We start from the raw sequence: 25,238 nt of genomic DNA on the forward strand, positions 1-25,238 counted from the left end.
GTTTGGACCCATTAGCTTGATAAATTTCCTTTACAAAATCTTGGCAAAAATACTCGCAAATAGGTGAAATCAGAATATCAAAGTGTCTCTATTAGTGGGAGGTAAAAATTATGAATGGTATTTACCTGTCAAAGAGGTCATCCATAGTATGTCTAAGAGGGTAGTATTGAAAATCGACTTCAAGAAGACGTATGATTGTCTTGATTGGAATTTCCTGACGACAGTTATGAAAAAAAATGGGTTTTATTGAGAGGTGGCTCTTTTGGATTATGGAATGCATATCAATAATCCAGTTGTAGTATTAATTAACAGACCGATAATAAAAAAGTTTTCAACTTTCAAAGGATTTGAGACAAGGTGACTCATTATCTCCCTTCCTTTTTACCATACTGGAGGAAACACTTCATGTGCTATTACTCAAAGCCGAATTTGCTCACCTTTTCAATGGCATTAGAATCCCCTCACCTCAACGCATCATGTCCCTCAAACTTGAATTACCTCAGGGCATGCTTGGTTAGGAGGAATGGAATAGCCATTCCTCCCGTATTCTCATTCTTGATATAAAACTGCATTTGGTTTAATAGAATTACTATTCTTCAGAATAACCATTCCAAGAGAAACCTGAATAGCCATTACCAAGGCCCTCCTTAATAATAGCTATTCCAAATTGTTAGGAATAAGAAAAGAAGTTGATTAGATAAATATACTCTTTTACAATTTAAAAAATTACCTTATAAAAAAAAAAACTAAACCTATTTTTTTTTCTTTCTCTTCCTCACGTCTTCTCTCTCTAAAGCACAAAAGACACAAAAATTTTTACTTCATTTTCAAAAAAAGGGAAATGAAAATATTTAAATATTATTTAANTGCAAATTAGTTAAAATTATTAATATTTGAATTATAATAGTATTTAAATTATAAATAAGAATATTAATATTTTAAATAAATTATTAATTGTTAATATTTAAAAACTAAGATAAAAATATATTATTAATATTATAATAAAATATGTTTGTATTTTAGTGAAAATATTATTTAATTATAGTAAAAGTTATTTTGATTTTATTGCTCAGAATATTTTTATCTTTTAACAAAACAAATTTTTTAATTTTAATAAAGAGTATTTTTTCTCATCATAATATTTTTGTTTTTTAATTAAAAAATCTTTAAATTTAATAAAGGGTATTTTTATCATTTATCCATTATTCCTTAATCATTCTTAAAATTATTCACACCAACCAAATAATGGAATAAGTAATAATAGCAATTTTTATCCTATTCCATTCCCATGAACCAATCTACATAATAGCTATTCTTCTTCTATTTTATTCTCTTGGAATGACTATCCTATTCCCATTCTATTCTTTTTAATAAACCAAGCATGCTATCATTTGGTTGCACCTCCTAGGTGAGTGTGGACTGATCAACTATTGAGGCCATTTCTCTCTTTTGCCAATTGACTGACATACATACCCACTGTCATGTGCCGAGACATTTGCTTATCATCATGTGGCCTTGAATTTTGAAATACACACTCACTAAGCTCAAGCCCACCAACAAAACCAATTAAGAACACGCAATGGTTCTTGAAGCAACACAAAAGCAGTAAAAATAAGAGGAAGAGAGAGAGCTTGAAAGTAAAGAGTATATATTCTCAACCTTGGTGTGCGTAAGAAATGACAAGATGAAGTATTTATAGGCTTGCTTGGCCCCCTCATCTAGCTATTTACAATTTGAATTCAAAATAAATGATATGGTTAAGGTATTCAAATTTGAATGATTATCCTATCTATAATATTCAAATTTGAATACTAATCATAAATTTATTCAAATTTAAAATTACATCAACCAATAAAGAGTTTAAATCCATCAGGACTCTTCCAAGGGTGTATTGACACTTCTTCCTTGGCACGCACCTGTTTGGGCTGCTGGCTTGCTAGTGTGCCTAGGTTGTCTGGTATGAACTCTTGGATTCTAACATCATGCACCTGCCTCATTTGCATTCTATTGCAAAGGTTTAAATTCTTCTCTGATTATTTATTTATTGCTTCTCCTACTCTCCTTTGTTAAACTTTTTCAAGAACTTTGTATCCTATAGCATAAGATCAGATGCTAAGATTATTGTTGTCTTCTTTGCACTTTCTTTTCTTCACTCTTTGCAAAATTACCTCTATCCTTCTCTTCTCATTGTCTCTAATCTCTCTCTCTCTTCTCTATTTTTTCTACTCCCTTTCTTAAATGTCTCGTCTCACATAACAACCATGGCCCCCGCCACTGTCAGCCACCTGGCTCCAAACACTATTTGCAATTCAGCATTTGCAGGAGCAAGAGAAGCTTGGACTCTCCTCAAAGCAGTTATCTTGATCTCTCTACAGATTTTAAAATCCTTGTTTCTTTAGTGAATGATCCGTACATCCAAACTTTGTACTGGGAAGTTGATGCAGTGCTTCATGCATCAGGCGTCTTTAGAATCTCAACTCTTCATTCAGGTTATGTCATGTTTGTCCTGGAGGAATTGAATTATATATAGCATTGACTAGGGTTGCAAAAAAAGACAAACCTCAATTCTTCCAATTAAGTCCTAACTCCCAACTAAATAATGGCATAAACAACTACTGCTTGCTGATATAAAATGTTCAAATCATTATTTGATAGATCACCCAAGTCCTACAAGTAAAAAGCAAGCTGATCATCTTTTAATAGCAATTGACATTTTGGCGAGCATCCCTCATGCTTTACTTGAAAACAAATAACTAGTTCAGTTACTAATGCACATTCAACTTTGCTCTGTGTTTCTTGGTGGGGGGATTGGCAGAGGTTCCTGCTATAGATGCTGATGCTTAATACTGATCTTGAACCTATGCTTTATAGTGAGAATTTTATATATATTTCTGAAACGTATAGTGGAGGGAGCAGCTTAGAAAGCTCTCTATAAGAATTATTGGTTATTTTATATATATCACTATTTAGGTACAAACTACTTAATGAAAATAAAGTTTATATATCTAATTGATTATTTTTAAATTTCAGATACTAAATCAATAGTTTCACTATAGTTTGGATACTAACTATCTAATTAACCAAGGCGAAAAGATGTGAATCAAAAAAATATGCTCAATAATTGACCTGAGTAAGCAGTGCAAAACACGCTTGAAAATAAAAATGATACTGATATGAAATATAAATTGAAAAAATTATAAAAAAAAAGTATTTAAAGAGAGTAACAAGATTTTATTTTAGTGTGTCTTTACAAAAAAAGTGAGGAGCCTATTTATAGGCTAACAACCCTTTGAACTCTAATACTAATCTAATTCATCTAAGGTTCAAATCAAATTACACATCTTGTATTTGGTCTATTGAACTGTTTGACTTGGTTTGAACTTCTTCGGCAATAATATAATGGATATTCATACATATATTCACAACACTTCCTCTTAAATGTCCATTATATTAAAAGTATATCTCGTTAAAATCTTATTAAGAAAAAACCTTATGAGAAAAAATTCAAGTAAGGGAAAAGAGTACATAATTATTTTCAAGAATACGTTTTTGAAATACTATTTCATTAAAAACCTTATTAATAAAACCTAGTTAGAAAAACATTGATAAAGGAAAAAAGTACACTACGTATTTTATATCCCTAACAACTACATTATTTAAGATCTTTAAAATAGTGCATTCCCATATTTTGTACCAACTTTTCAAATGTTGCAGTAGAAAAGACTTTGGTGAATAAATTTGCTAGGCTGTCATTTGAATGAATTTGTTAAACACTAATACCACCATTTTCATGGAGATTAATAACTCTATTTTATAGGGTTATTTGGTCCTAAGTTTCAATATATTTTGTCTAACCGCTTAAGATTTAACTTAAGTATTAATTGTTTTTAGTTGTTTTTTATTTTTATTTTATTTTAGTTCATTATTATGGGTTCAATTGCATTAGGCTATTTTATGTTATTTTGCTTTAAGTTTAGTTATTATTTAAGTTAAGTTTTATGTTTTTGTAGGTGTGTTTTGAAAAGAATACCTATTTTGTGAAGGAGATGCATTTTTGGTGCAGACTTCAACTGCATATATTGCATTTTTTTCAGTATATCTTCCACTATAGAAGCCCAATTGAAGTTATTATTCAACTATTGGAAAGCTAAGAAGTAGAGCTACAACTTTTATTTTTACCATTTTGACTAGTTCAAATGGAAAAGGGGTTAAAAATCATGTTAAAATTGAAACATTGTAACAGAGCTTGAAGATCAAGTCAAAAGCCTCGGCGCCGTGGCGCCTTGATGTCAAAAAATGCTTCAAGGGCCTAAAGGATGCTTGGAGCCGCAGCCACCATCAACCAGCACTGCAATGCTGTAGAGAAAAAACAAAATAAAAAATTAAGAGAAAAAGGTTTAAACGGGGGAAAAAAACTTCTTGTGCACTTAAATTTCTATATTAACACAATTATGAGCCTATTTAAGCAACCTTTTAAAGCATGTTTTAGCATGAATTAAGTAAGAGTTTTCTAAAGAAAAAGAGGCATTGAAGCTAGCAAGAAGGCAAGCAAATCAAAGGAGGAATTTCAAATCAAAGAATTGACAAATCTTAGAGTTTTTTTCTTCTTTAGTTTTCTTTATACTTTCTTGCTTAGTTTTAATATTCATACTTTTTTTGATGATGTTTACATACATTATGTTGAACTAAGTTTTTAATCTAGAATCACAATTAAATCCAATGCGTAGTTTGAGTTTTTAATATTCTTTCTTGCTTATGATTGATAGCATTTGAGTTTTTTATTTCAATATTGTTTTTAATACGTCTAATTACTTAATCACCAATTAAATTGATTTAGAAACCTAAACAAAACTGAGAAGGGGATTTTAGAGTAAGCCTTGGATAAAATAGCATATATTCAATATCAATTGCATGAGATGATTGATTTGATTTGCGTGTAGGGTAGACATATACTTACATGTCATATGTAGCCAAAATTAGAGTCTATTCTTAATGAATCTTTCTTAATTTCAATTCGCATAGACATATAGTAAATTGGTTGAGATAGATATTTTTATAAGAAACTCGACAGAGGCTTATAAATAAATTAAAACTATAGATTAACAACTTAAACCTATCTAGTAAGTAAAAAAGGAATAGAAGAGATTTAGATAAAATATTGAAGGGATATTGTGGTTCTAGACTTTTGGTTGATTGATTTTAGTTAAATTGTTACTTTTGCTATTAGTTTTAATTGTAATTTTAATTTTCTTTTAATTTTCAGTAGTTTTAAATCCAGTTGTTTGGATAAGATTGTGTTGTTTTTATCTTACTAATTAGCAAAAAGATTTGGTTAATTCTCCGTGAGAACGAACGTTACTTTCATTATATTACTTGTTTACGATACGTGTACTTGCATGGTTTATCCGATAAACAAAGATCAAGAGTGAAGAAGAGTTTTGGAAAAAAATATTTTGTTCTATCGCCTTTAATGTATCATTCTTTTAATTATGCTATGCAAGCGGTATTATCCTCATATAACGTTCTTGGAATTTCCTTCTCAATTGACAAGCCACACGTTTTTCAAATATGTTGAGTTACAGATTTTAATTAGAAAAATTCAAGACTTGTCTCATGAATTGCTAAAATTTCTATAAGGTTAGAAAAAATAGCAAATATAATTTGTTTTACAAAACACTATGAAATAGCCATACCTCCACATATGAATAAGTAACTTATCTAGGATCGAGCCTTGCATGGATTAGATAAATATTCTGCATTTGCATAACTAATTAAATTTGATTTTGATACATTTGAATAATATAAGTTCATGTCCATTATTCCTCGAAAATATCAGAGTATATGTTTAATTCTATTCCAATGTCTTCGAGTTGGAGAAGAATTATATCTTGTTAATAAATTAATAGCAAATGATATATTAAGTTGTGTATTGCTAACAAGATAAATTAGTGCCCGAATTGCACTAAGATATGATACTTCAGGATCAAGAAGTTCTTCATCATCCCCACGAGCTCGGAATGGGTCTTTTTTTACATCTAATGACCTTACAACCATTGGTGAACTTAATGGATGTGCTTTGTCCGTATTAAATTATTTTAACACTTTTGCTATATAATTTGATTGATGGGAAAAAAATTCCATTTCTTAAGTGCTCAATTTGAAAACTAAAAACAAAAATTTGTTTTTTCCAAGGTATATGGTCTCAAATTCTTTCTTTAAGTGATCCACGACTTTTGATAACTCTTCAAGAGTTCCAATAATTTTTAGGTCATCAACATAAACAGCAATTATCACAAATTCATATATGAATCTTTTTATAAAAACACATGAACATATAGGATCATTTTTATAGTCTTCTTTTAATAAATATTCACTAAGGCGATTATATCACATGCATCTAGATTGTTTTAATCCATATAAAGATTTATTTAATTTAATCAAATAAATTTTTCAAGAATTCAAATTTTATGCTTCAAGCAATTTAAATCCTTTAGGGATTCTCATACAAATATAGTTATCAAGTGAGCCATATAAATAGGTTGTAACTACATTCATTAAAAGTATTTCAATCTTTTCATATATTGTCAGACTAATTAAAATAAAATTATAATTACATTCACCACAAAAGAATATGTCTCTTCATAATCAATACTAGATCTTTGGGTAAAACCTTGTGCAACAAATCATACTTTATATCTCATAATCTCATTTTTCTCATTTCATTTTCGTATAAATACTCATTTATATCCCATTGGTTTTACAACATTTGGTGTACGAACTACAAGTCCAAAAACTTCACGTTTTGCAAGTGAATTGAATTTCACTTTAATTGCGTCTTTTCACATTGACCAATCATTTCAATGTTTACATTCTTCAATAAATATAAGTTCCAGATCTTTATTTTTCTTTCAAAATATTGAGCGGTATATTATATATAAAAATATCATCGATGCTTATTTAATTCCAATTTCATCTTTTCCCATCATGACATAATTTATCAATATCTCTTTAATCTCAATGATTTCAAGTACTTAAATTTCTTCTAAAATTTTATTAATTATGTCAAGGGTCTTTTTTGGGGTTTATGTTTCCTTTTTTAGACCATCTTGAATATTTGGTCTTGTTTTTTCAAAGATTTTATCTTTTGAACTTATTGATCTCCCACGCTTCTGGCGTACCTTATCCTATAGGGACACCAATTCTAATATAAGCTTTTGCACCTAATATATGAGATTTAGTTATTCTCTTTAGATCAGTAAATACATTTGGCAACTGAGTTGCTATATTTTTCAAATGAATTATATTTTGAACTTCAAGCTCAAATTGATTGGTGTGAGGATCACAACTAAATAATAATAATAATAATAATAACAATAATAACAACAACAACAATAATAATAACAATAATAATAATAATACATTCCAAGATATCTCCTTTTCTAGTTGTTTATTTTCTTTCTTCAATGTTGGAAAAATTGTTTCATTAAAATGACAGTAGGTAAACTTTATCGTGAATAAATCTCCTTTTAAGGGTTATAAGTATTTAATGATATATAGAAATTCATATCCAACATATATTCCCAACCTCTTTTGAGAACCCATTTTTATACGTTGTGGTGAAGCAATCTGAGCATATATTGCATATCCAAAAATTCCGAGATAGGAAATATTTGATTTTCAACCATAAACCAATTATGTATAAGGGAATTTATAATAACTCGTTGGCCTGATGCATACAAGTGCTACTACATCCAAAATGGTATACCTCCAAATAGAAATTGAGAGCTTAGATTTAATAAACAATGGTCTTACAATTAGCTGAAAATGTTTAATAAACGATTCTTCTAGACCGTTTTGTGTATAAACATAAGCAACAGGCAGTTCAATAGTTATTCCAGTTAATATACAATATTCATTAAAGGCTTGAGATGTAAATTCACTAACATTGTAAAGACCAATAGTCTTTATTGCATAATTAGGAAAATGTGCTTGCAAACGAATGATTACAAATGCTAATTTGTAAGTTGATAATAAGCACAAATGTGACCATCTAGTCGATGCATCAATTAAAACTGTAAAATATCTAAATAGTCTACATGGTGGATATATGAATATACATATATCACTCTGAATATGTTTAAAAAAATGAAAGAGATTCAATCTCAACTTTAGCTAGTGATGATCTTATAATTAATTTGTCTTCAGAGCAAGCAGCACATCGGAATTTATTAGATTGAAAAACCTTCTAGTTTTTCAATGGATGACTATATGTACTTTCAATAATTTTTTGCATCATTATTTATTTGAGATAGCCTAACTAGTCATGCCAAACATTAAAATCATTAGTAAATTTATAGTTTACTATAGCATAAGTTTTTATCATTCTAATTTTTGTGTAATACATTCTAGAGGACAAAATGAGTATTTTTTCCAATACATACTTTTTACCCGAGACAATAAATGTAATATAAAGGTATTTAGTGTCTCTTTCATTTGTTGCCTCAATATAATATCCAGTAAGCAAATATCTTTAAAATTTAATAAATTTTTTTGAGACTTAGTGAAAAATAATGCATTCTCTGTTATGAACTTTGTTCTTCTAGGAAGTAAAAGATTAGCTCTTCCATAGCCTTCAATTAATCTTATACTACTAAATATTATATTGACATTGATTTCTTCCATTGTCAAGTGGATAAAATATTTCTTTTCTTTAAATAGAGTGTGCATTGTAGCAATGTCTGCTAGACTTATATTTGCATTGTTGATCTTGGATCCAACAAGATGAATATCAATATTTTTCTTCAATAAAATACGATACATAATAAGAAACTTACAAGTTGACATAAGAAAACAATAAATATATAATTTACTAATTAAAACACATAATAAAAACATATCATTTAAATATAATGATAACATATAAAAATATCTTTATGATAAAGTTATACTAAAATATACCAACAAACTATTAAGAAATTTCATTCTTGAATATTTCCATCGCCAATCAAATGATCAATTCTTCTTTCAAGATGGACAAGAAAATCTACAACATCTTGATGTATTATATCAACTTGGTCATGGTTAAAATCATCTTGGACAAAATTTACTTCGATATTTTTTTCTTTTAGCATTCAGTGATACTTGATAAAGTTTAACATTTATTTCTTTTTAGCATTCAGTGATACTTGATAAAGTTCAACAAGATGTTTTGACATACAATAAATACGTAACCAATGACTTTTCATGCCACATTGATGACAAAACATTTTCTATATTTCTTTTATTCTGTCTATTTTGTCTTTTTTTTATTGGATCTCTTCACTATTCATCAACTTTTAAAAGTATTCGTCAATTTCTAATAGGTTAAAAACTATTCATCTACTTCTAGTTAGGTTAAAAAGTATTTATCCACTTCTGCTAGGTTAAAATTATTTATCCATGTCTAGTGGGTAAATGTATTCTTAGAATTATAATAGTGATTAGTGTAATCACCACAATTGCAATTATTATGACGACATTTTTCAAGTCCATGACCATAATTATTAAATGATATTATATTCCCTTTAGAGAATGGACGGAGTTCATAATTTTTCATTAGTAGTTATATAATAGCAAATTCACTTTTTAATCAAGGAACATAATATAATATATACTACAAGATAGCAAATTCACATTTAAATTAATTTTCTAGGATGAAAACATCAAAGAGATATCATCACTTATTTGATTCGATAAAACCAATCAAAAACCAACCATTGAAATCCTTTTGAAGCTTGGAGATAATGGAAACTAAATAACACCAAAACTTGAGAGATTAAAGAATTGTGCTGATAATATGTTATGAAATATAATTTGAAAGAACAACTGTGAGAAAAAGTATTTAGGGAGAATAAGAAGATCTTATTCTAGTGTATCTTTACAAAAGCAACGAGAGCCTCTTTATAGATTAACAATTCTTTAAATCCGAACTTTAAGCTAATTGAATTTAATGATTCAAATCAAATAACACATCTTGAATCTATCATGCTAGGCTGTTTGATTTGATCTGAACTTCTTGGATCATAACACACACATATATTCATAACAGATGTAACATTCTTTAGACCCATGGTGCACTTATTAGCTTTTTTCTTCTTTTTTTTTTTTTTGTATATCACCTATTTGATTTAACAGGGTCACTTAAAGGTGCAAACTATTTAATGGAAATAAAATTAGAGTATCTAATAGTACATTTCTAAACTTCAAGTTCCAAATTGACACTTCTACTATACTTTGAATATCAAATGTGTAATTAAGTTCTATATTGCTCTTTGTCTTCTAAGCTTTTCAGAAGAATTAAGAAATAATATAAGAAATTAACGTACATAGTGAAATGAAATACAAAAATAAATATTTTTTTAGAAGAACATAAATACAAATTACAAATACAATCAAATCAATGACATTGAAATAGATATGAATACATGTTCAATTATAGAAAACCAATAATTAACAAGTTAACATAGAGTTTAGAGAGGGAAAAAAAACTTCACAAGGCATGTTGGTAACTTAGCCTCAACATCTAGGACACTTGGGTTAGAAGATTGCAAATATGGTATTGGTCATAATAGATACTACGGCCCATAGGCCATAGTCTCTCTCCCCCTTCACAGTCAGTCAGCCCGACAATATCTAACCATCTCAACGAACCATCCCTACACTACTCCACTCTAGGCTTTCCTCAAATTCTTTTATTCCATTCTTCACTCACTCTCTAAAAATTAAAAAAAAAATCAATAAAATTAACAACACCGACACGGAAATCAGATCTTCAAACCCTTTCATTGTCAAATCTCAGATCTCATTAGTTTATGTTTTACTTTCACTTAAAACACATTTCAGTTTCTCTAATCAGCTCAAGAGACAGACAGAAACACAGAAGTGAAGATAGCTGAATCCAATGGCTGTGGCTGTCAGGGGATCTCGAGGTGGCGGATCAGGCGGAGGTGGAGCTGGTTTCCGTAGCTTGTTTTCTTATAGGATATTTGTCTCAGCCATGTTTTCGCTTCTCTTCGTGGCCACTCTCTCCGTTCTCCTCACTTCTCATCCTTCTACAACTCATCACCACTCTGTAAATATACGCTCTTCATTTCTCTTTATTCAATTTTCTTCACCTTTCATTTCTTCAAAATCCAACTTCTTTTTGGCTTTTTCAGATACCCTTTTCGATTCTCTAACTTGGTTCCATTTTTTTTATCTTTATATATGTTATCCCTTTTTCTGGAATCAGGCCCTTTATTTCCCTAATTCAATTCTTCACTTTCAATGCTTCAGAATCCAAATCTTTCTGGCTTTTCGAGATACCCTTTGGCGTTCTGTAAATGGGTTTTTTCTTTTTTCGGGCTGAGCTTTTAAAACTTCAAAATCTAATCTTCTTATGGGTCTTCCTTATAGCATTTCGAGCAGAGCTTTCTATGCTTAAAATTTCAATCTTTGTGATTTTTTAGATACCCCTTTAATTATTCTAACTGTTTTTCTTTTCTTGGGTTTTTGAGCAGAGGCTTCCAAGTGGTGGAAATGCTTACATGCACAGAACATTTCTGGCATTGAACTCAGACCCTCTCAAAACAAGGTTAGATTTGATACACAAGCAAGCCAATGATCACATAACACTAGTGAAAGCCTATTCAGCTTGTGCAAGGAAACTAAAGCTTGAAATTTCAAGACAATTAAAAATGTTTGATGATTTGGCGAAGAATTTCTCCGATCTTACTTCAAAACCAAGTTATAAATCCTCTTTGTTTGAAACCAGTGGTAATTTAGATGAGGATGTTTTGAGGCAGTTTGAGAAAGAAGTGAAAGATAGAGTGAAATTTGCTAGGTTGTTGATAGCTGAATCTAAAGAGAATTATGATAATCAGTTGAAAATTCAGAAGTTGAAAGATACTATTTTTGCAGTTAATGAATTGTTAGGTAAGGCAAAAAAGAATGGAGCCTTTGCAAGCTTGATTGCTGCTAAATCGATTCCTAAGAGTTTGCATTGCTTGGCAATGAGGCTTGTGGAGGAAAGGATTTCACATCCGGAGAAGTATAAGGAAGACTTGCCTAAGGCTGAGTTTGAGGATCCTAGTTTGTATCATTATGCTATATTTTCAGATAATGTGATTGCGGTTTCTGTGGTGGTTAGATCTGTGGTGAAGAATGCTGAGGAGCCTTCGAAACATGTATTCCATGTGGTGACAGATAGAATGAATGTGGCTGCAATGAAAGTTTGGTTCAGAATGAGGCCCGTGGAAGGGGGTGCTCATGTGGAGGTGAAGGCAGTGGAAGATTATGATTTCTTGAGTTCCTCGTATGTGCCTGTGGTGAGGCAGATCGAGTCTGCTAATGTGCAGATGGAGAATGCAACCAAAGAAGGAAGTAACATGAAGTTTAGGAATCCCAACTATATGCCAATGTTGAATCACCTTAGGTTTTATTTGCCTGAGATGTACCCAAAATTGCATAAGATTTTGCTCTTAGATGATGATGTTGTGGTTCAGAAGGACTTGACGGGGTTGTGGAAGATAGATTTGGCCGGAAAGGTGAATGGGGCTGTTGAGACCTGCTTTGGTTCTTTTCACCGTTTCTCTCAGTATTTGAACTTTTCACATCCTCTCATTAAGGAGAGGTTTAACCCTAAGGCTTGTGCTTGGGCTTACGGGATGAATATTTTTGATCTTGATGCCTGGAGGCGTGAGAAATGTACAGAAACATATCACAACTGGCAGAACTTGGTAAGTGAATCATTTGCTTTCAAGTGAATTTAGTGATGTTTGATGTTAACGGGGGTAATGGTTTGTGAGCATGATGCCTGGTTTCCTAGAGGGTATTTTTTAGTATTTATTGAGAAAAACAAGTGACGTTTTTACCTGCAAAATCAAACAACCCACCAGAAATCAAAACGAGTCCTTAGTTCTGTTAGTATTAGGGGGTTTTGGATTGAAAGAAAAAATAATTGTCAAATAAATGCAACTTTTAGGAGTGAAACTGATTAACTAACACCAAATACAGCACCTTATTTGCTTGTGAGAATTATGGGTTGAAGTGCAAGAATGGGATGTCTAATTAACATTCATTTAATCTTGTGATCAGAATGAGGATCGGACTCTGTGGAAATTGGGTACTCTTCCGCCTGGCCTGATCACCTTCTACTCATTGACAAAATCACTGGACAAATCCTGGCACGTGCTTGGGCTTGGATACAATCCAAGCATTAGCATGGATGAGATCAATAATGCTGCAGTCATTCATTATAATGGAAACATGAAACCCTGGCTAGATATTGCTATGAACCAATACAAGAATCTCTGGACTAAATATGTGGATAATGATATGGAGTTTGTGCAGATGTGCAATTTTGGAGTATAGATAAGTGCTGGTGCTGTTCTCTCAGCAATCAAGGAACAAGAATACATGTTTTACTGATTGTTCATAGTGGCTTGCTATATTTCACCAGGACTTTTGGATTACATTATTCATGAGTATAACTTCCAGAGCAAAGCTTGATGGTAGTATCACCAGTTTTCATTTTTTTTCCTTTTATTCTAGAATTGCTATTTGTTGATTCTCAATTTTGCTGTTTTGTTTCTCGAATATGTCAAGCACGAATTGTACTGAACCAAATAGTTTTATGTACACAGGGAAATGATTCTTTTGATTAGCAAAACCTTTTCTACCAATAGATTTGGTAACTCACAAAAGTCATCATGTGAATCTAGTTAATTCAAATGTCCCCTTGTTTTAGTTCTCGGGTTTTAATGTGTGATGAGATAATCCTTTGAAATTTTATACATGCTTCCTCATCTCAAGTATGCTTCTTTTGTTATTCCTCTAGCGTGTTTATAATAATTCCTGAAAATTATGAGTACATGGTACTGTACTGAGTACCATTATATTCCATTCGTTGTTTGTTTGCCTGCCTAACAAGTTAGATTGAGAGTATAAACTTCCTGAAGGTCATGCAGTTTGCTGCAGAGTATGGAAAAGTGACATTACATGCTTAACAAGACTTTTCTCTCAACCTAATGCCAGCCATTTGCTTGAGTTGTAGATTGGCGAATGCATGCTAACTTTGAATGTGTCAATCATAGTTTAAGGGAATATAAAACCAAAAAACCCTCATATTTGGTGAAAAATACACTTTCTCGCATTAGTCTTGGCAAATAACCTCTCACTCCCCATGAAAAAGCAACTGTGCTATCTATTGACTTAACTTTAATCCCTTATTATTTATTGGGTAAAATACTCTGATCTTTTTAAGTTTTTATTGAAATTATACGGGGATTCATTAGTTTTCAAAATAAACATCTTGTTTAAAAAAATTATTTTTCATTGCATACGTAAATTCAGTCGTTAGTTAACCACTTTGTATTTTCATTAATTTGTTAACGTGGTAAGGGTAAAAAGATAATTTTATCTTTATTAATTTTTATAATGACAATTATATAATTTTATTGTTTTTTATTAATGAAAAAAAGCTCCTCATTGGGGAGCTGATTGGTTCTCCTTATTTTTTTTTAAAAAATATAATAATAAATTTTTAAATTAATAAAAAAGGTATTTTAGTCTTTTCATTACTTCTATTAACAGTGTTTGTAGTTTTAGAATGGAGTGTTCATTTTGAAAACTAATGGATATCTGTGTAATTTTGATTAAAACTTAGAGAAGTTTGGGTATTTTACCCTTATTTATTTCTCTATTTCAAATTTCTTTCTTTCTTTCTTTTCTTTTCTTTTTCTTTCCAAATTTTTGGCACAAAGTTTTTTTTTTTCTTAATTACAAAATTGAGAGATTGTGATAGTGAGGAGGTTGAAACAAAATTGTATCTAACATTATTCTAAGTTTTATTGGCATTTACTATCTAGTGTTTTACTTGTCATACACAACATTGAGCAATTAATATGAATTATAAAATTCAAGATTAAATATAAACACCAAATAAAAGCAAAATTATTTATAGATAAAACAATACGTTGGAAAATGGGGAGAAATATTATTAGCCTTTAATTATTTTGAACAAAATGCAATGTTTGTAACTATAATCTGATGCAACTTTTATTATTAAGAGACTCACATCCTTTCTTATTTGGATAAAGTAAAGAAAAAAAAAAAGCAAGAATTAACAAGGGAAAGTACAATAGCAACCCAAATTACCCAGAACCCCTTGCTAATCCCACTAGGGAATCGGCGAATTTCACCGACCAACCTAAGCTTATGAGTGCTGCTCTTGTTAAGGCTGCTAAACAGGCTGAAAATGATACTGTAGGCCAAGAACTTCATAAGTAATTGGAGGTTGCCGGATATGAGCAAAAAACTACTAGGATTCGACCTCATGCTTAAATATGAAAATAATCAAGAAATTAAAAATATGAATAATAAATTAGCATTTAATCAAAGAAACAGTCGAATCTTATAAGATTAATTTTTTTGCTTTTCATGTAATTTTCAAATTAATTATGAACATTCGTAAGTTTAAGAGTTACATACCTTACTCTAGATATCATAATTAAGAGTTAATTAAATAAAAAACGCTTGTGATGAAGCAAGAAACCCCGAAAAGAGTATAAGATGGTCTAAAATCCTACAACCAAAATCTTTACTTCTTCACCTTTAGGATTTATCAAATCTTCAACCAGCAGAGTGTTTAGCCTCTAATAATAATCTACAGAGTGACCGAATAAGACATTCTCAAAGGTAGGATTTTACTTGTACTAGCAAGTTTTGTTTCGAAAACAAAAAAAAAAACTCAAAAATTCTTGCCAAATCTTATCTTTTGTCAGACAAAAAAAACTATTTTTCTTTTCTTATTTTATGAAACAATTGAGAAGTGGCTGAAGGATTTTTTTTTTTGTTTGAGTTTTAGTTTGCGAACATAACAAATTTATATAACCAAATTAAGTTGTAACCCTAGATACAACAGTTGCATTTTACTTCAATTAAGTACTTGTAAACTTAATTAATTTCTTACTTTATTTTGATATATTCCAATTAAGTCCAACTTAATTGATTATCCTTATTTAATCTCAACATGTCACTTAATGTGTGTGACCCATTAGGCTTCTAACATGTTGGCAATAAATATAAATCCTAATCAAATTTTAATTTGATAATTGATTCATATCTATAAATCATGAGCAACATCTAGCAATACATCATGAGAACCCAAATGTTAGAGAGTCAATTAAAGAATTTGACAAAGCCCTTCAGTGATAAGCCTCTTAGTGCAATACGAATCCTTTCATCAAATATCCCGGATATGTTATAAAGCATGGCTCAGTGTCTACTTATAACATTCCATATTAGTTCTCATAATTCATGACTAACTTTATGAATTTAGGAAACTAGTTTTCCTCAAATTCATCATGCTTTGCCCAAAAACTTTATACAAGCTAATCAAGAATTGAGAACAAGTGAGATACATCCCCTTATATCGCTTGGGGTGATGAATCATTTCTTGACCACTCATTCACCTTTGCATGCTTTATGGCATACCCAAAAACACCCTGTTTAAACATCTGGTCGCCTCAAGACTTGTAGGGTTGAAATAAAAGTATGTCGTTCTCCATACTAGATAACCTAGTGTCTCAAGTCCAATGACTAGTTGCACGACTATCACATGGAAACATATTCCATAGATACTTGAGTGAAATACCAAATGGAGTTCTCCTAACAGGTCATGTTCAGTGAACTTGTTCTTTAACAAGCACCTACATGTTATCGTCAAGTGTCCCATATACTTCAAACTATGAGATCAATTATTTACTTCCCAAGTAATAAGGCTTAATATGTACCAGTCTTTGAGCATTATCAATGCCATGTCTTGAGAATACAATGACTAGGAACAATTTTAGGAACATGGCTTTGATGCATAATGATCTCATAATTGTAACAACTTTACAATTTTCTTGAAAGGCCTTTATGTTTCATGGGCTTCATCTAATTAGTACTTAATAACTCCTTATTATTACACTAACATGAAAGAAAACTTCTATCACATATATTTATATGATTAAGTATGCATTAAATAACAATATATATTTCTTGACCAATCAATTTGCTCAAGGGCATATACTAATAACTCTATTATATAGAGTTATTTTGACACATTTTGGAGGCTTAAGTAGCTAAATCTTTGAGATTTTAGGTTCCAATTATAGCATTTCAGGTGTTTTTCTAGTCTAAGTTTGATTACATTTTGAGTAGTTAATTTAAGATATTTTAGTTAAATTTTATATTATTTTGTTTTAAATTACTTTAAGAGTAGTTATTGCTGGTTTCTTTTATTGCTTTTGTAGGAAATTTGATGAAAAAGGCTCATTTGACGAAAATTTGTTCAAGTATGGTGATAGTTTTATTCGTATATATTGTGGTATTTTGACCATATCTCTTTGTAACAAACTTCAAATGAAGTGATTCTTGAACCACTGGAACGATAAGAAAAAGGACTACAATTTTATTGTTGACCACTTTTCATATTTCGGATCGGATCATGGTCAAAATATTTGTCTAAGTTGGAGCACTGCAGCAGTATGCATGTACTAAACATGATGCAGTATTTGGAGCTCATCTTTCAATCTCGAAGTCCAATTGATGTGATTCTTGAGCAATTGGAAAGTTAAGATACAGGGATAAAACTTTCATGTTTATCACTTTGCCCATTTCGGAGTAGATCAGGGTGAAAATCACATTTGAAATTGATAGACTACCGTAGTGCTAGGAGAACAAGGCTGCAACACTGGTGAAAGGAAGCACACCACATTTTCCTGAAAGCTCAATGCTGCAGCATTGAATAAGTAGCACTGCATTGGGCGATTTAAAAAAAATAAAAAAGTTGACGAGATTTTGGAAATTAGGTTACTTAGAGCCTATTTAAGGGACCTTTTTCAGAGATTTTAAGGAAGAGGTAGCAAGCAACTATTCCAAAGATTTGGAGCCAAGAACAAAGCAAGAAAATAAGAAAATTTAAGACAGAATGGAGATCATAAAGCTTCAATAATTAGTTTTTTTCTTACTTTTGTGTCTTTCTTATTTTCTTTGACTTGGATTCATGGCTAAATTTCTTTGGATGTTATTTCTATTTGTTATTATGAGCTAAATTATCTTTCTAGAATTGTGATGGATTTCAACATGTAGTTTGAATATTAGTTTCTTTTTTTATTTATCATGAACGGGTATAGTTTTGCTTATTCAAATCTATTCTTAATGCTTTTGATTGCTTGGCCAACAATTAACTAATTTGTGAATCTAATTGAGACTCGACAAAGAGATTTTAGATTGGACTAAGGTTTGAATAGTGTATGTTCACGTTACTTAGGTGATCTAATTCGCGATTCAAGTAGACCTATGCCAATTGCCATCCATAGCCACATTAGGACACTTACTTAATGAACTTAATTTAATTGATTCCTATAGATATATACTGAACTAATTAAGTTAGGTATTTGCACAAACAACTCAATGGAGACTTGTCCATAGCTTTGGATTCTAGGTTAGTAAAACCACCAGGAAAGATAAATAATAAGAAAAGCTGTTACAAATGAAGTGTTGAATGAACCCATAATCCTAGATTTTAATATATTGCCTTTCTCAAGTGAATTTTTAGTTTTTGTTAATTAATTTATTGGTTGCTTTCATTTAGTTTTAATTAATTTTCAAAAACATCAAGTTGCTTGAATAAGATTAATTTGTCATAATTTTAGTATTTAGTGAAGAATTAGGAGCAAATCCCTGTGGGATACGATTCTGGACTTACTATCTATATCACTTGTTCAATACGTATACTTGAGTGCGCAAAATCCACAACATATACCAATAGAAATCTCCAATGGAGTTAATCAATGACGTTCTTCCTATCAAGGTTGAAGGTAGGATTGTAGCTTGTGAAGGAGGAATTTATAAACATCATGGAAAGTGGTAGTGGCAGCTCCTACAACCCTTTAGCTTAGCCAAACCACTATCAGAGTTGGAAACATTGTAGAAACAGCATGAGGAGAAAACATTAAAGATCCAAAAGCTTAAGAGACAAATTGTCACTGTGAAGTTTTGCTTGGATTATGCTACTGCACCTAGAAACTGTTAATATGCTTTCTCATATGTAAACATTTAATATTTGTTTAGTCTATTGTTCTGTTTAATTACTTTGCTCTATAAGATATCTAAATCAAAAATATTTCAGTTATCTTAATTATAAAAAAAACAAAAAAATGTTTAGCATTTACCAATTGCCTCAGGTCCATATATGTTCTTGCATACAGTTTGGCATTGTATAAGACGGCAATCAGGCCTAGCTTCTTTTCAGAAGTTTTTGCTTCCACCATCATTCACTTAGTACTTTCTGCAACATTGATGGACATTAGTTGGTTTAGTATGTCACTGGATAATTAGTTAGAATAATAATTATAATAAATTAAATAGTAATTACATACTTAGAACAATTGATATTTTTTTTTAATGAAAAGACAACTAATTAGAGAAGAAAATAGTAATTACATAAGGAAGGCCTATTATTATTAGTTAAGAGCATCAAATCACTCAAGTTTGATAAATGAACCAAAGAATGAGATTGAAAAATCACCAAAAAAAGAGGAGAAAAATAATAAAAAAAAAGGGATAGAGATTGAGAAACCCTTCATGGCCCTGGAAGAATTTGATACAGATGAGTGCTTGGTACTGTAGGCTATTACTAATAAATATAAAGCATTGGCTACAATGTATAAGCCAGGGAATCTATGGTTTCCAATATGCAATTGCCTTCTATTTGTAATATCTTGATATTTTTTGACTGAAATGCTTTTATTTTTTTTTCTAACAAAAGGGAACACTATCAGTGCAAGTGAGAAAGAGGAATATAAAAGAGATCAAAAGAGATCGATAATTCAAAAATTGCTCAATTGAATTGATTAACCTCAAAAAGGGTTTATATACAAGCGAGATTCAGAAAGAAGTAATTAGCTCTTTGTTTGTCTTTTTTTGTAATTGACGGAAAGGGATTCAAACCTTACTCTCCAATCAGCCAAATGTTCGAGTGCAGCTTTTTGTTAGTTACAAGTCAACATCATTCAAAAAGAAAAGCTAGATAACTAATAGCATGTTTGGTTGAGAGAATGGAATAATCATTCCTCTTTTATTCTTAATCTTTGTTTAACACTTTATTTGGTTGGAAATGGAATAGTCATTCAGGGAGATGAGGAAATAGCCAATACTAAGGTCTTTTGTTATTGGTTATTTCAAGAGGCAAGGAATAAAGTAAAAAAAAAATTAATGGACAAAAATGTCTTTAATTAATTTTAAAAATTACCATACTATATAAAAAGGTACTTTATTCATTTTTAAAATTTCTTTCACTCTATCTAATTGCCTCCTTCCTTCTCTCATTAAATTAAAATAAATTTAAAATTAAAAGTAAAAAAAATTAAAAAAAATTAAAAATTAAAAGATTTAAGTTTTAGTGATAAATTATAAAAGGCGAAAGAATAGTTTGCTCTTTGCTCATCACATATTTAAAGTACTTGACATGGGATTTCTATTGTATAAGAATGGCACAATGGTGCTTGTGGAAATAAAAAAACTTTAAGTTGTGGGCATATGACATTTCTATTATACATTAAAGTACAATGATATCAATATGTGAATTTGAAATATTAGTATAATGCATTTCAACAACAAGAGATCACAATTCTGGAACTATAGCTTATGAATTTCGCCTATGTGTAGAAAATATAAGAAAAGCCAATTATGAACGAACTGATCCAAATTTTGTAATGCTGACACCAAATAAGGAGCACCTAGCAAAGGTCATTGTTTGGAAAATAGGGAAAACACCTATGCTACAATCATATGTAAATGCTGGTAATTTTGAGAGCTTGCCAAAGGAATTGAGACCCCAAGGAAAAATTTTGTAGATTTCAACAAGCTTGTGTACCCATGTGATGTTGTAGGGCATTATTAACTTAAGTATTTAGTTGTTCATTGTTGCACTAACTTACAAAATAATTATAAATTATAAAAGTTAATATTAGAACTGAAAAATTAAATTAAATTTTAATTATAAATTTTTTATATTTTAATTTTTTTTAAAAAATAAAACAAATATTTTAATCATAAATTATTAATATTTTAAATGAAATATAAATTATTAATATTTTGTAAATTAAAATAAATAATCATATTAACATTTAAATAATAATTTACTAATATTTTTAATAAATTATTAGAATAATAAATATTTTAATTTAAAAATTAACTATTATAATAAATGGTATTTTTTTTCATTTATCACTTATTCCTTAGTTATTCCTAAAACTATTCTTGCCAACTAAACATTAGAGTAATTCATAACAGCAATTCTTATCCTATTCCAGTTAAATGTTCCAAACTACATAATAGCTATTTATCTCTTATTCTACTCCTACTAAATGATTATTCCATTTTCACTCTATTCCTTCCTGCGAACCAAACACACCTTAAAGGCAAAAACGAAACAAAAATTTCTACAATATCTGTTAACTTAAGTGACTCACATGGTAGTCACATGCTATTCTAACACAACTGTTACCCTAAACACCAAATCAAACAGCAAGTTCTTCATTGCTCCTCAATCATCCCAACACTCTTCAGCTTATTTCCATAATAACATTTCTCCATTTTTCTTCCATCAATCTTTTGATACTCTCCCTTAAGTTGAGTGTGTGTGTGTGTATATATTCAAGATGCTCAACTTGCTTAACAAAATCTGGAATTTTCTTGGTTGCAATGCCTTGATAAAAATATCAACAATCTGGAAATTAGTCTTCAACATACGTTGGCACAATATATGGGGTATAAGTGAAGCTATTGATGATGATTAATGCTATGGAGTCATGATAATGTTTTTGGTTTTGGGGTTTGGAAGGAATCTTTTTGTTGATACTTATATCTTGATCTCTTAAGTTTTGTGCAAGGGAATGAAAAGCGTTTGCAATGCCAAGTAAATGAGCTTTGGTGCTGGTATGGTTGTGATGATTTTGATAATGTGAATTGTTGATAAGGATGTTCTGAATGTGATTTTTGTGTGCAGATTGGGGAGTATATGTTGTACAGGGTTCTTCTTTTGTGAATATAAATGTGAGTGGGGAGTTTATATAGGGGTGGATGTTTTTATTTTGAACTAGGTATTACACCATTGGCCATGGATGTTGGAGGTCATGCTAACCTTTGTGGCTTTTGTGGTGCATTTTGCAATAGATATACTTGTTGGGAAAGGGGTTAAATCATGCCATATCAACAGTTGAAACAAAAATAAAATAAACATGAATATAAGAATGCAGCAGAATTGAAACTAGAAATCGACTCTATTCCCAAGGTCACTTTCATTGAATTTTGGATGATTTACAATATAATTTTTGAAGGTATGATTTGATCATTACCTTAGAGACAAAGGAAAGTTGGATTTCTTGTCCTAATAACACCGATCAGCCTTTGGAAAGTCTTCTCACCGAGTTTGGTAGTCATAAACCAAAGTTGTCCAAATGCACAGCCTTTAATGATTGTCCACATGATGATTTTAGAATCCTTACGTTAGGGTGGGATTGCTAAGCCGTTCAATGTGCTAGCAAAGGAGCGTTCATAACACTTGTCTCTTAGAATCACCTTTGCCAAAGTGTCGGAGAAGAAAACTATTTTTCTTTCTTGCACACACCTAGAGGCAGTACACAAGTGGCTAGGTTTGCTTTTTCCTATATTTTTAAGAGTGGTTATAGTAAGATATTTATACTTTGATCCATCTTCATCTCTAGTTAGCTTTTACATTATTTTTCATGTAATTTGCTAATTAGTCTTTACACTTAATTAAACTATTCAATTAAGTTGCTAGTTGGTCCTTATACCTAATTAAATCATTTAATTAAGTTCAATTAAAGTTCATAACTTCTAATTTTTTTTAAGTCCAACTTAATCACCTTTTCCAATTTAATTTCAATCATTATCTTTTGTGTGTGACTCATTAGGCTTTTAACATGTTGGCAATGGAATTAAATTATAATCTTAATTAATTAATTTAATTCCACAGACCAAGATTGGCATCTAATAATGCATCATGGCTACCCAAATGTTTGAAGAGTCAAGATGGTTTGACTCAACTTTTCAGTGATCAGTCTCTTAGTTAATTTATTCCGTCATCATATATCCTAGAGATGATAAAAGCATGATGCAGGGTTTACTCTCATAGATCTCCATATCGTTCCTGAAGTTAAATCATTAGCTCCATAGAGACTTATGAAACTCTTTTCATAATCTCCAAGTTGATAACTCTATTAGATAGAGTTATTTTGACACATGTTGGGGGCTTAAGTAGCTAGATCTTTGAGATTTTAGATTCAGATTGTAGCATTTTAAGTGTTTTTCTAGTTTAAGTTTGATTACTTCTTAAGTGGTTAATTTAAATTATTTTAGTTTAATTTTATTTTTTTGTTTTAAATTACTTTAAGAGTAGTATTGCTAATTTCTCTTATTGCTTTTGTAAGAAATTTGATGAAAAAGGCTTATTTGATGAAAATCTATGCAAGTATGGTGATAGCTTTATTTGTATATATTTTGGTATTTTAACCATATCTCTCTATACAGAACTCCAAATGAAGTGATCCTTAAACCAATAAAACGATAAAAGGAAGACCTACAACTTTTATGTTTATCACTTTTCTCAGTTCAGATTGGATCATGGTCAAAATATTTGTCGAAGTGGGAGCACTGCAGCAGTATGCATGGACTGAACATGATGCGGTGTTTGAAGCATATATTTCAATCCCGAAGTCCAATTGATGTGATTCTTAATCCATTAGAAAGCTAAGAGATAGAGCTAAACTTTCATGTTTACTACTTTGTCCAGTTCGGAACAGATCTAGGTGAAAATCATGTTCGAAATTGATAGACCATTGCAACACTGGGATAATAGGGCTGCAACGTTGGTGAAAGGAAGCACACAACACATTTTCCTGAGAGCTCAGTGTCGCAGCACTAAAGAAGTAGCACCGCAGCGCTAGGTGAATTTCCAAAAATAAAAATTGATAGGATTTTGGAGATTAGGTTACTTAGAGCCTATTTAAGGGACCTTTTTTAGAGATTTTAAGAAAGAGGCAGCAAACAACTATTCTAGAGATTGGGAGTGAAGAACAAAGTAAGAAAACAAGAGAATTTGAGAGAAAATTGAGATTGCAAAGCTTCAATAATTAGTTTCTTTCTCTACTTTTGTGTTTCTTTTATTTTCTTTGACTTGGATTCATGGCTAAATTTCTTTGGATGTTATTTTTATTAGTTATTATGAACTAAATTATCTTTCTAGGATTGTGGTAGATTTCAACATGCAATTTGAATATTAGTTTCTCTTTTATTTATCATGAATAGGTATAGTTTTGCTTATTCAAATATGTTTCTAATGCTTTTGATTATTAGCCAACAATTAACTGATTTGTTAATCTAATTGAGACTCGACAGAGAGATTTTAGATTGGACTAAGGTTTGAATAATATATGTTCACATCACTTAGGTGATTTGATTTGCGATTTAGGTAGACATACGTCAATTGCCATACATAGCCACATTAGGACACTTGCTTAATGAACTTAATTTAATTGATTCCTATAGACATATAGTGAACTAATTAAGTTAGGTATTTGCACAAGCAACTCAACAGAGACTTGTCCATAATTTTCGATTCTAGTTTAGTAAAACCATCCAAGAAAAATAAATAATAAGAAAAGCTGGTGTCAGATGAAATGTTGAATGAACCCATAATCCTAGGTCTTTAATATATTGCTTTTCTTAACTTATTTAGTTTGTTAGTTTATTTAGTGTTCATTTTTAATTGTTTTTAATTAGTTTTTCTTCAATTTTCAAATTACTTAATTAAAATTAATTTGTTTTATAATTTAGTACTTAGTGAAACTTTAGAAACAAATCTCCGTGGGAATGATACTCTACTTCATCACTATATTACTTGTTCGATATGTATACTTGCGTGTACAAAATCGACAACACAAGTCGCCTTGGCTAAGGACTTAAATAAGCTAATATCAATCGAGAACTGTTAAGATATGTCTTTTTAAGCACTTGGGGTGATGATTCCTATTTTGAACACTCATTGGCCTTCACATGCTTTATACTACAACCAACTATATCTTATTTTGGCATCCTTGGTAAGACTCGTAGGGATATAATCAAATATATAGCACTTTGTATATAAGACA

General features: G+C 30.4%; 1 protein-coding gene across 2 annotated transcripts; it reads left to right on the forward strand.

Moving 5' to 3' along the window:
- LOC18601813 (probable galacturonosyltransferase 9) lies at window positions 10,686–13,813 on the forward strand. Of its 2 annotated transcripts, none has more exons than XM_007032881.2 (3): window positions 10,686–11,110; window positions 11,538–12,755; window positions 13,114–13,813. In XM_007032881.2, the coding sequence occupies exons 1-3, from the start codon at window positions 10,940–10,942 to the stop codon at window positions 13,387–13,389; spliced, it is 1,665 nt and encodes a 554-aa protein (XP_007032943.2). In that variant the 5' UTR covers window positions 10,686–10,939; the 3' UTR covers window positions 13,390–13,813. The 2 variants fall into 2 exon arrangements, with proteins under 2 accessions (XP_007032943.2, XP_007032944.2); XM_007032882.2 differs by having other exon boundaries at window positions 10,687–10,985.

Source organism: Theobroma cacao, chromosome 4 (genome assembly GCF_000208745.1).
Source record: "Theobroma cacao cultivar B97-61/B2 chromosome 4, Criollo_cocoa_genome_V2, whole genome shotgun sequence".
Classification (NCBI taxonomy): Eukaryota; Viridiplantae; Streptophyta; class Magnoliopsida; order Malvales; family Malvaceae; genus Theobroma; species Theobroma cacao.